This window comes from Pteronotus mesoamericanus, unplaced genomic scaffold (assembly GCF_021234165.1).
Source record: "Pteronotus mesoamericanus isolate MK-2021 breed Mesoamerican mustached bat unplaced genomic scaffold, CSHL_Meso_final contig_182, whole genome shotgun sequence".
Classification (NCBI taxonomy): domain Eukaryota; kingdom Metazoa; phylum Chordata; class Mammalia; order Chiroptera; family Mormoopidae; genus Pteronotus; species Pteronotus mesoamericanus.
Window position 1 is genome coordinate 24,383,994 of NW_026555078.1, and position 16,958 is coordinate 24,400,951.

Sequence of the window (16,958 nt, forward strand, 5' to 3'; positions counted from 1 at the left end):
CTTGACTGGAGAGAAGAAAAAACTTTAGGGAAGTTTGGTGGAGAAATTTCCTGTAGAGGCATTTTCATTTAGTGAGGCTGTGAAGGACAAAGCTTTTCTGTCTGGGATTCCTAATGTTCATTGCCAGGCCTGCTACTGCTTCTTACATGGATCGATTTTTTTTTTCTTTCAGAAGGTAGAGCCCATGCTTTGTAATGCTCCTGCCAAGAATCTAAAGGAGGCAGGCTACAGAAAAGTGTTTTTATAAAGAGAAAAGTGGTTTTGAGAGAGAAAGCATGGAGAACATCAAAGCCTTGTCTTCTGAAGTGATTCTAACATGGAATTACTGAAAGGAAGTATTTGGAAGAGATAATCCCAAGTCCATTTGGGGTCTCACCACTGGTTCTTCTCTCCTTTGTTTACTGAATTCTACATCTTGTGAGACTGTATTTCAGAAACAGGGTCAGCTTCCCCACCCCAAAGACCCCTGGTACTCTCAAAAGCAGGATATGATAGAAAACAGCAAAACCTGTTCCTGGATAAAGCAAAAGGACACAAAACTCACAAAAAGGTGGCAATAGCTACAGTAAGAAAGGTTACCAACAGGCCTGAAACTATTAGTTTTAGAATGGACGTGACAGTTTCTCTGAGGGCAAGGAGTATAATTATTTAATCCAATAATAAAAATAAATAAACAATGTCCAAACAAAATAAGAGAGTAAAACCTCCCAAAGAGTGTTCTTAGCAACCTTGTGATATGCACAAACTAAGCTCAGGTTTCAGTGCTAAAACGGAGCAATGACTCGAGCTAAGAAAGAACTGATTAGTCACTCAATCAGAAACAGAAAAAAAAAGCAGAAAAACTATAAAACTCTTTTTATCATAGTTTTTCCACTATAAAGCTGACCACCACATCATCCAATGATGTAAAATTCTAGAAACTTTACAAAATTCTTTTTTAAAATTTATTTTTTGTTATCAAAGAGAATGTCCAGAAACACAGAATACTAAAGAATCTGTTCATGGCATCATTTTACAAAAGTTCCTAATGGAGTGTGAGTATTTTATTTTGATGTATCTCCTTCACTTACTAAAGATGAGGTGGATGAACTGATGTAATTAAAAAAAAATTCCAGACAAAAACATCCATTCTCATTCTGAATCTGCTGACTGGAGTGTATTCAGTGGTTACAATACCACCACTGGCTAATTAACCTCCCCACCGTAGGGAGCTATTCAAATTCTCTCATTAGGTCTCACAGGTCTCTCAGATATAGGCACCATGTTTGAAGTCTCACACAAAACGTCTGTGTCACTTAAATTACACAATGTGGCAGTGCTTTTTTTCATGGAGACATAATCTTGAAAGAAGGCTCAAAGTAGAAAACAATCTGTTTTCATGTTATATGTGAGTACATTATTGGACTGTCCTTGGGTTTTGGGCATTGTAGCCCTTGGAGAGGAATTCCACCAATGAAGCATCTGTCAGTTTTAAGTTGCTCCCGGTGCTGAGGGTGTCTACACATATAACCACATGTTGTTAGGTCAGGGCCTTCTTCATCTACTGTTTGGCTCAAATGGTTTGAACTGAGTTTGGTTGTCCTTCTCCTTCATCTTAAGCTCTATTTCTCGGCCTCAGGATATGTGGGGTACTTGACCGTTTCTATCTTCTCGCGGACTTTGTAGGAGGGATACAGGCCCGTCCTTCCCAGTTTCCTGTTGACACCTTTAGAATAGCCATCCCAATGATTTCCAGCCACCCCAATGATGTCTCCAGGTTCCATGGGAATTTCATCTGCAGTCCGAGGTTGGTGAGGATAAATGGCAATCTGGTTGTGGGCATTTTGACCTCCAAAATAGTAGATGTCATCCAAAGAATGGAAGTTTGCTGAGGCATCAGGATGCAGTGTTTGCATGATTTCATAAGCAACTCGACAGACCTTGGGAAAGAATGAAAAAAAAGTTGTTAGTGTATGTAAGATCTCCTTCATAGCAATCTAAAATCCCTTTGGACAAAGAGATTAGAACTAGACTAGGACTAGGACTAGGACTAGGACTGAGAGAACAAGAAGTAGTAGATTCTAGTCACAAGTTTTCACCTATTTGCTTGCAGATGATGGTATAAGTCATTTTTCATCTCTGTGCTTGTATCTTGTTGACATAAAGAGTATTATAATTAAGGTCTCTGAGAGAAAAAATACACAGTGCAAAGTACTTTAAGAACATGAATCAGTTAATTTTAATAAACACAGTACTCCATGTTGGGCACTGGTGGCACAAAAATGAGAAAGACATAGTTTGTGCCCATGAAGAATTTAAGGTTTAGAATTAGGATTACAAATACTTTACAAAAATGCTGCTGCTCCCTCTCTTTCATTCAGTTAATCAATTATATACTCTTTTCTGCTAATTTGGACTTGCTTTCAGAACTCTTCTCAACAGAAACTAATGTAATTACTGACTATCAGCACTAGCAACTGAGGTAAAACATATCTACCATTTCTATTCTAAAGAGTCTTTTGTTTTGTTTTTTGCGTTGGTTGGTGTGGCTCAGTGGGTTGAGTGCCAGCCTGTGAACCAAAAGGTCGCCATTTCCTATCCCAGTCAGGACACATCTCTGGGTTTGTAGGCCAGGTCCCCAGTTGGTGTTTCTCTCACACATCGATGTTTCTCTACCTCTTTTTCTTTCTCCCTTCCTCTCTCTCTAAAAATAAATAAAATCTTTAAAAAAAAAAGAGGTGTTTTGTTTTATTTAGGTTTATTTTATTCTCATTCAAGAGAGATGGCAAGGGAGAGAGAGAAAGAAACATCTACCTGTTGTGTCCTTCAGGTACCATGACTGGAGATCAAACCCTCAACCTGGGCATAGCCCTGATGGGGAATCGAACTGGTGACCTTTTGGTTTATAGAACAATGCTCCAACCAACTGAGCCACATAGGTTAGGACTCTATTCTAAAGAATTTAAAGTGTGCTATATAGATAGTAGCATCCCAGGACCAAAATAAAATGGACTAAACTTTGAGGAAGATGCATATATCTGATGTATTTAAGGCTACTTAATAACTTCCTCTGCTAAAGGAATACCTACCATGCTCATTGGATGGATGGCAGCTGAAATTCCACAATATGAGCTTCATTTCTTGAGCTTAATGCTTGGTGATTAAGTTAAACTATAACTATCCTCATGGAGGTATAACATTTTAAGCAATTCAGAAATACATTTATTATAGCATAAATAGGTTTCAGAAACTCTTCTAAAGGTGAAGAAAGAAGAGAGAATATTATTATTTTGCTTAGAACTCTTCTAGCCCTGGCCGGGTAGCTCCGTTGGTTATAGCACCATCAGGATACGCCAAGGTTGCAGGTTCAGAGCTTTATCCCTGAGGAGCAACCAGCTGTGTTTGCATGAGCCACCAAAGCTTTCTCAGAGCAGATGGGATCTTGTTTTGTTTTTGTTTTGTTTTGTTTTGTTTTTTGTCAAAACAGACAGGGCCAGGAGGATCTGCTGGTGTGGCAACTTGGAAGTGGGTTCTTGTCTCATTTGGTGATGGTGGGATATCTGTAAACTATTTTGTTTTGCTATTCAATGAGAAAACAGTATCACCTGTTGCTTCCTGAGCCATACCTTGATGGAAATTCCAATCCAGAGCCATCTGTCTGGAATAAATGTAATATATGGTTTTTCCCATTGCACTTTCCAAAATCTGATTCAAAGTGTAGTGAGGCCAGTTGAACTGTGTGTGGATGTGGAATTAGACAACAAAGAGTGACACAAGAATGTATTTTAAGTGTCACAAAGAGAAGTGTCACAGGGGGGCACTTTAACTTTAATTTTAGAGCTTAATTTAATTTATTTAATTTTAGATCTTTATTACTAGAGCAGTGGTTCTCAACAAGGGTGATTTTGCCCCTATGGGACACTTTGGTATTGTCCAGAGACGTTTCCGATGGTCACAACCTGAGGTAAGGATGCTTTTGGCCAGGATGCTATTAAGTATCCTACAGTGCACAGGGCAGTGCCTCACAATTTCTCTTGCCCCAAATGATAATGGTGCCTAGGCTGAGAAACCCGCAACTAGAAGAACAACCCATAGCCAGGCCTACAGTCTAGGCCCACAGAGGAGGTGGTGCACATGGGAAAGTGACTCTTGATTTACTCATTCTAAAGATACGCATTCCAAAATGTGTGGAGGTTGTTACTACTTATTTGTACCTGTTGGTCATGCAGGCACACAGCCAGACTGTCAGAAACAGCTGAGAGAGATGAAGCGGTTATAACCCCCACCCCGACCCCTGAGAATGGAATAGGAATCAAAGGGATCATGACCCTAATCAGCGAGAAACATCAGCAGTGAATGCCTGCATGGGAACTTGAAGGCCAAGTAAGTTTTCCCTCCTGACTAGGATCGCTGCCTCTGTGACTCCTGTTCTGTGTAGCTGTCTTTTTGGGGGAGTAAGTTGTATTCTTATTTACATTGAAGAAACTCAGAGCCTTTGCTGGGGTAGATATCTTTCCTACCCCATATTACATCACCATCCCACTGTGACAATGTGCATTGTCACGTGATAGAAAACATCTGTTTCTTTATACTCTCCGAAGTATATTCTCATGAAAGTGATGTGGCTTTCCTTTTCACATTTTCTTTTCCTAACTTTTCTAAGCCTTTAGAAATGTATTATTCTTACATGATTTATATTTCTTAGTAGTTATTTCATGTGAATGTTTTGCTCACTAGATTCTGGGCCAGGGTAAGATCTGTATCTTTATCTCCTTTGACACCCCCTCTGCACCTAGTATAATTCTGAGCACAAACAGTCGTTTAACAGATTGTTGAATGAACCAGCCAATAATAGGCACATAAATGAAAGAACAGAAAATCCACAGTAAATATTACTATGCTGATATTCCACTGGGACATATAAGGCTGCTTGGACCACTCATAAAAACACATACGTCAAACCCGTAACACATAATTATCTGCAACAACTAAACTCAAAGAATAAATGTAGTACAGTATTTCTTAAATTTAATGTACAGTTTCTTGCTTGGTAGAAATACAATAGGTCTTGAAAAGGAACTACATTGACTCTTTCTTATTTTCCATAAAGCAATCAAGTGAGGCAAAATGCTGGGCATTTAGGCTTCTCAGTATCAGTGCATCAATGTGTAGAAATGGATTCTGGTTAAATATTTACTGTATGCAAAATCAGAAAGTATTAAGTAAGCTTAATTACTTGCCGTTTCTGTTAAATGCTGTGAACAAGCCAAGCACTTTAAACAACTCCAATAGCTGGCTTCAGTGGAGATGTATTCAACCATTGCTTCCAAATAACTAAGTATTCAGTGCACTTAAATAGCTGTTTTTTGGGAAATCTTCTCATACATACACAAAAGAGATCTTTCCCAAATATTAGGAAAATTGCACCTGAATCATGATAACTAACATTAAAACAACCACAAAAAACCAAGAACTTCTTGACCCCAATATGACCAAGAAGTACTGGCTACTTAAAAATACCCTATTACCACTTACCTGGGATGAAAAAGTACACACTAGGAAGTCTGCCTGGGATAGAAAGTGTATATCCAGAATCACACCCCGAAGTGAATTTTCTGTGTATCGATTGTGTAATCCAGCTGACCAAGAGATAGAATTATCACTGATAAATTCATAACTGGGGTACCTGAAAAAGAAATAAATTTATACATAGTCACTAAAATTACAGGATTCTATCAGGAGGTAGTATCCTATCAGCAGGAGGCGGACCTGCTCCTTTGACCAAAAGTTCCTCTCTTTCTATCAGTGAACAGAACTTTAAAAAATCGTAACATTCAAAAAAGTAGTCAACAATGCATGCTTGAATCCAACAGCAGGACAGAAACCATTCTGGAGTGTCCTGTATGCTAAATGTCATTGGCATGCCATATAAAGTACAGTATCGATGCATCAGAATGTCCCTTCTCAATTCATGAAAAAGTTCAAAACAGAAGGCTCTTATTTTCTTTGTAATGAGTGACCTCCAAGAGATTTTTCAAGCTGCTTGCATATTTGATCACTGAGCTTTTCCTTTAGAATATAAATATCATGATTAAGCTTTATTTAAAATTTTAATTCAGAAATTGTGATAAGTCAGACTTGTCCCCTAACTACCATCATTGAAGCACCATCTTAACAAATAACAGTAATGCAAAATCATTTAAACACATTTATGAAAGCAAATTCCTTGGAGACGTCCACCCAAGTAACATTTTGGTAGTCTTGAGACAGGATATTTAAAACTATTAAAACAGGATGTCTTTAAAAAGTCTACCATATGTTCAAATGATTCTACTCTGAATTAGAGGTTTAATTATACTCTAGAGTGAATAAATTTCCTCAGTGCATAAGACAGATCTTCAGAGTTAAAATGCAAACTTTGGGAAGTTACTTGAAAAGGAGATAATAATTGTACCTACCTTATATACTTCATAAGCATTAAATACATTAAGTAATGTAAAGTACTCAGAAGAGTATCTGACATGTATTATATGCTCAGTCAGTATTGCTTGTGACTGTTAAACATCCCCAGAAATCGATCTGGTTTTACTCCTTAACCTCCTTTAGATCTCTGCTCAAATACAGCCTTATTAGTAAGGACTTTGCCAATCTGTATCCCTTTTACCTGCTTAATTTTTCTCCATGACTTTTATTACCATTTGATACAATATATATTTACTGTTTATTTACTGCCTGCATCAATTCATTCCCCACTTTCATCATCCCTAACTGGCAAATAGGCATTTCATCTGTTTTGTTTACTCTATTATTCTCAGTATCCAGAAGAAAATCTGGGATACAGAGGATCAGTAAGTATTTGTTGAAGAAATAATAGTTCCCGTTTATAAATCCTGAAACATTATGAGTCAGTTTACCTGTCTGTCTCCCACATAGTTTTGCCCCTAAACTGGGACTAAGCCTTATTTTTTCTCTGTATCAGAGCATCTTGCATTCCACACAATGCTAAGTGAATAAATACATGAACAAGTGAGTGCTATCTATGTCTAGGACTTTTTCCTAATCCTTCAAGAGCTGCTTCAGATTTCTCTTCATTTCCCAGCCACCACGGACCTTTCTTTCATTGCCTCTGATAATGACTGTGAAGGTAAAGTCTCTGAGCACTGTTTCAGACTGGTATTCAGTGCTCAGATCCATTTGGCCTCATTATTTTTGACATTTTGCCCTCCTCAGCTCTGAATCAGGGAGATGAAGGAAATGTCACATTTGTTCTAAAAAGAAAACAAACAAAAAGACTTTTAATGTGATTCCTGCAAAGCTGAATATCCAGGCATGGGGCAGAAACAGCAATAAATAAATATGAAAAGGCAGGAGGGTAGAGGAGACGGGGAATGGCTAAAATACACCAGTAAAGGTTTTCTCCTTGATCAAAGCCTGCTTTTGTCAGCATGGTTTGGGTGCTTAGTGAGACACAGAAAAAAGTGATCGTTTTACTGAGAAGTCACACTAATAGTAATGCCCTTCTTAACTTAAAGGCCGCTCCCTGAAACCAAACCAAAAGGTCACCTAAATTCCTTAGGCCTTATCTCTGTATTGAAAAGACCACTTGATGAAGGATACCTAGACTAGAAAAAACAAAGAAACAAAGTGAACAATGGGAGAGCAAGAGTTTGCATCTCCAGCAATGTGCATGGAACTTTCTGTACAAACACACTTCTTTCTTGTCTTTTGTCCACAAGTATGTCAGCAGAGGAATTCTTCCATTTTGAGGTCGCAGAGATTGGCAATAATAAAAAACATTTTTCTTCTTCTACTTTGTAAAAATTTATCTTCATATCACCCACAAAGGACTAACTTGAAATTAAAGACTAACATCAAATTTTCTGAAGTCCTTCTCTAGACTGATGGAGATACTCCTCTTCATGACTCAGAGAATTAAAATGAAAGAATTTTCAAAGAGGAAAAACATACATAAATACTACATTTATAGCAGATTATAAAGGAAACTGCTGCCTGGACTACAATGGGGAAAGGAGTTACTAGCTATAGACCACAAGAAGGAAATTCAAGTTTTATTAATCCCATAACCCAAGTACTGCCAACTGTACTACAAGGGGTGCTTGGTGTAAAAATATAATACTGTGTTATGGATCAAAGCTGTAAGCATCTCAGATATTTTTATTTAAATACTTCCATGTCCAGAAATACAGATTAAGGAAATAATGGGGATAATTTTAGGCACATATCATAGCATTATTTGTAAGATTAAAAAAATTATAAATAACCTAACTATCCAATATTGGGAGAATGGTCAAGTATGCAATGGAATAGCCATACAGTGACTAGTTATTAAAAAAGATGTTTACAATGATTTTTTATGTGACCCAGGAAAACAGATCTATGGCTATATTAATCCAAAGAGTTCATATTATACATAATATGATAAACTACTAAAATGTGTAACTATATAAATGATTGAAGGAAATATGTCAAAATTTAAACAGTTAATGCCACTGAGTAGTGGGACTGTGGGTAATATTTTTCCTTGCTTCCAACTTACCAACTTACCAACTTCCATATTTTCTAATGAGCATGAATTATTTTCTAATCAAGGAAAAAAGAAAAAAAGAAAAAAAGCCTGTAATGCATTCAAGGACAAATAAGAGTAGATAAAACTAGTATTTTAATATTTTTTTCAACCAAGCTACAAATTCAGTCTCAGTCTGGTATTTTAAAATGAAAGTGCATGGTGAAGAATTTCTACATCTCTCTAATAGGTCTAGATACCAAACTGGAAAAGTACTTATGAAAATTTTTAATTTTGTCTTATGCCCAAATGTTCATTTAATCCCCAATTCTTATGTAAGAATTATAACTGTACGAGTTGGCTTATACTTGGCTGGTGAATTTTTAGTTCTTGTTTATAAGTGTGTGTGTGTGTGTGTGTACTCAATAGAGACTTAAAAAAAGCAACTTATGGTATATCAGATTAATTTGAATTCTTAGGAGATAGAAGATTTATATTATTATCCAACGATGAGGAGGAACTCCTGCATGATAGCCCTCATTCTAAATTTGTTTTTCTTCCCAACTCCCACTTGTGACAACATAGAAAAGGGATCAAGACATAAATAAATAAATTGAATAGTCAAATAGCTTAAATGATTAATAAAATGCTTTCAAACCAATGGGACTGAAGTAAACATAATTCAGTATAGAGGAGGGACATAGTCAAGCACTTGGGGACAATTTCTGGAATAGATGGTATCTGAGCAGAGCTAAGACTAGAGTTTTCTTCTCTCGCATTCCCTACTTTCACATATACTTAATACATCCTTTATTTATTGGTACTAAATAAAGGACAACTCTAGGTTGATCCAGATCCTATGATAAACTCCCAGTTAGGATCAGTGCTTCATGAGTTTTCGTACTACCCAATGTTAATTCTCTAACTGCTCTACTCATCCTGCAGAGAATTTGTTTGTGCTCCCACCGTCGTCCCTCCCCGCTTTGGAAATTCCTTGAAAGCAGAGAGTGTCTTGCCTATCACGGATATCTAGCACCCAGCACAGTGCCTGAAATATAGGCAGCTTCAAAAAATGATGATCACGATTTAATACACACTAGTAGTCCTTTTCCTGCACTTATAGGACTTATCTTTTGATTCTTTATGTTTCTTTAATAAAACTTCCAAATTCCAGAAATTTTTATAAGATGAAACTTTTACTTTACATACATTTTCAGTTGCCTGTAATTGTTACTGAAGATATCAGAGCAAAAGGGTCAGCACCTGACATTATTGCTAATATAATAGTCCTATATAGCTGGTTAGTGTTACGGACTGAATGTTTGTGTCCCTCCCAGAATTCGTGTTTAAGCTTTAACCCCACAGTGTGATGGTATTTGGGAATAGAGCCTTTAGGAGGTAAGTAGGGTTAAATAAGGGCATAAGGGTGGGGTCCTCATAATGGAATTAGTGCCTTTACAAGAAGAGACTCTAGAAAGTTTGCTCTCTCTTCTAAGCGTGCAAAGAGGTCATGTGAATACACAGCGAGATGGCAGCTGCCTTCAACCCAAGAAAAGAGGCTTCGGAATGAGATCTACACTTCGCTGGCACTTCACAATTGCTTTGATTATATGAACAAGTTATACAAGTACATAGTTGTTTGAATCAAAAAACCCCAATGGTTAATAATAATATTATAACAAGAATCACAAGTCATGGGAATTAAGGATTCATTTCAACTAAAAAGAGTTCCACTCTAGGGTCACTACTTCATTTAACTTACTTCGTTTTTGCCTCCTTCAATAAAGAAGGGTCATCTGTGGCCAAATATACTCTTTTTTTATCCACTTGCATCCTGCGAGCAAGAAGCTGAAAATGTTCTTCAACATGCACCATGTACTCCTCAATGGGATGGAAGGCAGCTTCTGTTCCCACTTTGTCTGTGCGTCTGACGTGAACTCTGGAGGGGCAGAGGGACAAAATCAGATTCTGCAATGATATTCTGATTCACTGGGTGCTCTTAGGGTATACTCAACTTTATACTCCTATTCATGGTGGCATTATGAACATTTTAAACTGATTTTTCTTTCCTTTTTCACCATTAAATAAACTAAAAAATTCAAACACATATTTTTAAATATACTTGTATGTTAACACAATACAAAGGGAATTAAAAATAAGTAAAGCCTTTAAAAAATGCGTTCTTATAGAAAAAGTAATTGGCATATCAGGAACAAGTGGGAGATTCCAGAGTTATATTCCACACTGGCCAGCAAAATACCAATTAGCCTTTCAGAAAAAACTGGATATTAACTTAAGATTTTTTTTACATCAAATGATATCAAGATTCACAATCCTTATTACCAAACATTAATATATTGTTTGTAACATATTGATGTCAACTTTTCTTTTTCTTCATTTTACCCTGTTGGTCACTCTGTAACTGCCAACTTGCAGAATTTAAAGTTGCCTGAAGAAAACACAGAACTTGCATGCATTGTTCCTATAACACAGTCGAAGCGAGTAAACCTTTTGAGGGTTCTAACTATTTTTAAACTCATGAAGCCATTCCAGCTCTTTCATTGCATGCATACTGAATTTCCTTTCACTGTTTTTTACTCAAACACAAGCAGGTATTGCTCTATCTCATCTTTCCTATTTAAGAAAAGCTCCAAAACTGTAGAATTGGGGGCACAGAGGTTTACACTGTCCTACACTGAAGGAAGCATTGGTTTCCACAGTATTCTCCTCCCATCTCACTGCTTTAAAAGTGACTTTAATGAAAATAAGAACAATAATAATCATATCTTGTGTTTTATAAATTACAACTCTTCTGGAGTTTGCTTTTTCTGTACCCCTCTTCTCCCCTAATTACTAAACCACTATTCATATGCGGGAAAAGGTAGACTTGTTTCCCTTTAGGTCAAGCAAAGACCAGCTTTTTATTATGAATCTGGAGTAGGGGTTTGATTTCACTGAGGTTCCTCTGACATCTTCATGGCTATTCTTTCCTTTGCATTCCAGACTATAGTCCAGATGTGAACACTATTATATGTACACTTCTATCATCTTTTCCTTCCCACATGCTTCTTAATCACTGCTTCCCTCAGGAAATTGGAATTGTGCTCCAAAGAAATGAAGAGGAACAAAAAGAACAATTCCACTAAAGTTCCGTGAAATTTTTAATGAGAAGAAGCACTGTTTGATATTGATTTCACCTTGTATTTTCTTTAGCTTTAAAGTTTGGTATAGGGGTGAGTAACTTTTATACATATGAAGACTAAGACACAAGGGAAGAAGCAAGGGTGGGAGTTATGCAAATAAAAATAAAAACAAAGGAGATATGTAATAGAAAGAAGAATCAAAGGAAGAGGAGCATTTGAGACAGTGGCAGAATACTACACTAAACAATTTTCTCCAAGTACTCCTGACATTAGGCCTGGATCAATATTTTGACAGAGAACCGTAATGAAATCTCTATGGAAGAATCATAATGTTAGACCTATGAAGGATATTAGAAGTCATTTAATTTAATGTAACTCTTTTAATCAGACAGTTAAGGAAACTGACATGTCTGAAGACATTTCAGTGAGTAAAGACAGCACAAGGCATTTCAACCCAGTCTTTGAAAAAGTATACAGTATTTGTGTACATGACTGATTTTCACTATTCGATAGCAAGCTCTTTTGGCTCATGGGATCTGATTTTCTTTATTCTCTATGTCGCCAAATGAAATGAATGAATGATGGGTAGATACTAAATTCCAACTGTTTAGTATTATGTTAGTAGAGACCTTAAATACCAACAATCTAGTATTTTGTTTTTAACAAATGAGGAAAGGGCAACAACTAATGAAGGCCCCAAATGAGCAAGTAAGCTGCCCAAAGTCACATAACTTGTTAGTGGCAGATGTAGATGGGACCTCTAGATTCTAAAATCCTAGCACAGTTCTCTTTCATTACAGTGCAACATCTTAGCTGTTTGTGCTACTTCAATTTTCTCTAGTTGGCCAATTCGCAATATGGTAGATGGCCCATGGAAAATTAATAAGGGTTGCTTTCTAGTATGTAAAACTACAGGAAATCCAAAGTTAAGAAGATTCTAGAACTTTGGGCAAAGATTTTCTTACCTCAGTTTCCTCACCTATAACATAATTATTTCTGCCCACTTCACAGAATTGTGTTACAGGATCAATGAGATAATGTAGTTGAAAATATTTTGGTAATTTAAACACTATACTGTTATCTTCTCCACCTTTCAAGATCCTGTTCAAACAATGCAGCTATGAAGCCTTTCCTGATCCAGATGGAAGTAGATTTCCCCTTCTCTCACTTCTTATAATATTTCTAATGCTTCTCTCATGGTATTTATCACATTCTAACCACATAATGTTAGTTATGTAAGTCTCTTATCCTACCGACTATAATGATTTGGAAAGAGCCATTTAAAAAACATTAATCTCTGTTCCCCCACAGTAGTAGGTATTCAATACATGTTTTGCAAATAAGTGAATGAATCAGCAATGTATTAATATTAATCAATGGTTGATTTTATCACAAACAGTATAAACTACAGAAAGCTATAGTCTACAAGTCTATTTTCAGGAATTATTTAAGTATCAGTCTCTTCGAAATGTGATAATATTTTATAGTGCATTTTTTCCCACAAAACTAAAATCCTCTTTTAATCCTTTCATTATCACATCATCATTTTAGAGCAGGTATTACCTACCCTGTTTTAGAGATGGAAAAATCGAAGCCCAATACTACTATTAGGTAACAGCATAGGGGAAAGTCAGGACTATCATGCGAGCTGCTTAACTCTCAGTTCAGTATTCTCTCTATCAGACAAAGAACATTTCCCATGGGGCTGGAACCTGGCATCAGGACCCAGGCAATCTCCTTTCCCCGTAACTTTTTATGTACGTGTATAGGAGTACATGCTTGTGAGCAAAGGTGTTCTTTTGGACATTTCTTGCTCCTGAGATTTCCTGATATATCTCCCTTAACATAAAAACACCAGACTAAAAACATATATATATTGTTTCCAAGTGGGCCAAGAGATCATTTTAAATAATTTTAACATTACTTTATGGTACAAATGATATCCTTATTCTCAAAATAGCTTCTAGGACAGGGAAAAAACCCCAGAACATCAAAAAAGAAAAATAATTACCAATGGTAATTAATGACACCTAAGAATAAGGTGCAATCGAAAAGTTATAACTCTAATAACTTTATCTCATGGCCCTGTTAGCATACGACAGGGTCATGTATAATATCCAAAATACTCCCAATAAAATGAAATCTTGCTAGTTTCCCCTGGAGAGACAGTTAATTTCAGAAATATGGGCTTAATACATTTATCAAATGAATAAATAAAGTAAGGGTGACAAAGTACAATGACCCAGCCATTCTAAGTAAATGAGAGAAGAATAATCTCCTGGTGGCTAAGCTGAACTGTAGAACCTACTTTGGCGTAGAGCTATGAAAACTAAACTATATATTGTAAAGTTCACAATATATTGTAATGGTATATATCCCTGCTATTCCATATCACTTTATGAGGAACAAGTCAGATTCTTACCCAATAACTGGATGTTTGAAGCCAAGCTTCTTGGAGGCCTCTTCTATTTCCTTTTCTAGCCAAGGTTGTGGGCGGATCAAGTATTTGACAAACTGAGACACCCACCACACTGCAGGATCACCATGGACTCGAACAAGTCGATCTGCAAGGTCTTCTGGTACCGCCAGGGGTAAATATGGAGGACGAGGATGAAGGCTGTCTACAATGGGGAGCTCAACCACCTGAACATTTTTGTCCTTTATTTCACCTAAAAGAATATCAAAACATTATCATCACCACACTGTGTTGCTCATACAATTACCATTTAACAAGGACTCACTCTGGGTGCTTTCATTTACAGCAACTCTAGAGAAGTATTATAATTTTCACTTTACACAGGTGTTTACACAGGTGCCCAAGGTGTTAGCACAAGAATGACACAGCTGCAGTTCACATTTGGGTTGATGTGTCTGTCAAGTTTATAGCCTTTTCTTTTCTATCATAATATGCTGCTAAGTCAACACTTCTATCCTAGATAAGGATGAGACCGAGTACTCAAAGTATCTAATCAGAGAAAAAATATATTGTCAATAGACACAGCCAGCTAGGCAAAGTTCTGATTTTTGTAATTTTTTTTTAAATTAGACAAAAAGTGCTCTCAAAACTTGCAGCTTGTCATTAAAGCAAATGGTTCTTGCATCACTTTCATGACAGAGCGAATGACTCTAGAGATACCTAAAGATTACAATGATAAGCCAAGCATCTATATCTTTTTAAGAGAAAAAAAAAATCAGGTAATTCTAAAGTCTTTTCTTTTCTTGGCCAACATAGAGCTATTATATTTCCCATTATGATAGTAATAGAATCTGTGTTTACCTGGATATTAATTTAAAGTTACAACAGAGATTAAATGCTAACTTTTGTAGATGAAGCTTAGTTTCAGAATCTAACTTCTATGTCATTAATGTTACTGTTCTATCAATTTCATAATGTAATGAGAAGAACCCAAATGTGATAGCCAACATCCTTAAACTTTACTTTACATATTAAAGACCATGTAGTAACAGGGTATGTGTTATTTAAGAAACTGAAAAAGTTCTTTTTTAAAAAGATTTTATTTAATTTATTTTTAGAGAGGGGAAGGGAAGGAGAAAGAGAGGGAGAGAAACATCAGTGTGTGGTTGCCTTTTGAGTGCTCCCCCATTGGGGCCCTGGCTGGCAACCCAGGCATGTGCCCTGATTGGGAGTCAAACTGGTGACCCATTGGTTCACAGTCTAGCGCTCAATTCACTGAGCTACACCAATCAGGGCTGGAAAAGTTCTTAAATAAAGGCAGCACCTGAGTAGTATACTACTCAGAAAGAAGATAATATTCTTGCTTTTGTTATTTTGTTATGATTTCAATGTACACTTTTTCAGGGAGCTGGATCTAGTTTTGGAGGCCTAAAAATTATCTTTTGAGAGTTATGAACAAAATAAAATCTATTTTAGTTATTAAATATCAGAATTTATAGTTAATTTTTATATGATGTACTGAGCTTGATTAAACTGAAAATTATTGTATTTTTATTGCTAGAACAAAGTCTGTCTCTTCTTTAAGAATTTTATTTGCTTCACATTGTATGTTAACTTGCAATATATAATGAAATTAATTTATAAGAATCTCACTTGGAATATATCTATACACTTCTGGTCAAGATGGAGGCATAGGTAAACACACTTTGCCTCCTTGCACAACCACAGAAAGAATTACAACTAGATATGAAAACAAATAACACCCAGAACTGTGAGAAAATCAAGCTGTATGGAAGTCCAATAACCAAGGTTAAAAGAAGCCACATTCATCCAGACAGGTAAGAGGGGCAGAGATGCAGAGATGCTGGAGAGGCACGGAGAGGCCATAAAGGCAAAAGGGGTGGTCCCACATTCACATTTGGTGGATAAAATTTGGGAGGGATAACTTGGGAACGAGCAATCCCAGTCCCAGGCCAGACTGTAGAGCCCAGGGTTTCAGTGCCAGGAAGATAAATCTCCATAACTTCTGGCTGCAAAAACCAGTGGGGGTTGGGGCTGTAGAAGAAACTGCCACATTTTTAGAAGACTCCATTTAAAGGGCCCACACAGACTTGGAACATACACACACCCAGCCCCTTTGGAATTCAATACCAGGGAAACAGCCAGAAGGGCACCGGTTGCATACAGGGGGTAAGTGAAGTGACTGGAAACAGGGCGAGTGATAAGCAAAGCTCCAGAAACCAGGCAGCGGCATTGTCCCCTCTCCAAGAATCTTCTTCCACATAGAGCAACAAAGTGGTGAAGGGGTTGCCCTACCCTGGTGATTACTTAAGACTCCACCCCACACAATTTACAGATGCTTTTTCTGCAATAGGCCAAACTACTGAGATAGGGAGTCAAAACAGCTTTACCTAATACACAGAAACAAACACAGGGAGGCTGCCAAATTCAGGAGACAAAGAACATGACCCAAATAAAAGAACAGAACAAAATCCTAGAAAAAGAACTAAATGAAACAGAGACAGCCAACCTATCAGAGTCAGAGTTCAAAACACTCATGATCAGGATGCTCAAAGAACTCACTGAGTACAGCAACAACATAAAAACACCCAGGAAAAAATGAAGGTTACACTAAGTAAAATAAAGAAAAACCTACAGGGAACCAACAGTGGAGGGGATGAAGCTGGATTCAAATCAACAGTTTGGAACAGAAGGAAAAAATAAGCATTCAACTAGAACACTAAGAAGAAAAAAGAATTTTAAAAAAATGAGGATAGTATAAGGAGCCTCTGGGACATCTCCAAAGGTATCAACGTCCGAATCATAGGGATGCCAGAAGAAGAAGAGGAACAGCAAGAAATTGAAAACTTATTTGAAAAAATAATGAAAGAAAACT

General features: G+C 36.8%; 1 protein-coding gene across 5 annotated transcripts in view; it reads right to left on the minus strand.

The window, feature by feature from the left end:
- Nucleotides 1-930: 930 nt before the first annotated feature.
- The window catches only part of FUT8 (fucosyltransferase 8), a 181,483-nt gene continuing 165,455 nt past the window's right edge, over nt 931-16,958 (minus strand). For all 5 annotated transcript variants that reach the window (XM_054567426.1, XM_054567425.1, XM_054567422.1 and 2 more), the window contains 4 exons: nt 14,069-14,315; nt 10,266-10,442; nt 5,515-5,665; nt 931-1,919 (listed from right to left, as the gene is read on the minus strand). In XM_054567426.1, coding sequence (XP_054423401.1) covers nt 1,602-1,919; nt 5,515-5,665; nt 10,266-10,442; nt 14,069-14,315 — 893 coding nt within the window. In that variant the 3' untranslated portion in view covers nt 931-1,601. The remainder of the gene's footprint in view (nt 1,920-5,514; nt 5,666-10,265; nt 10,443-14,068; nt 14,316-16,958) is intronic.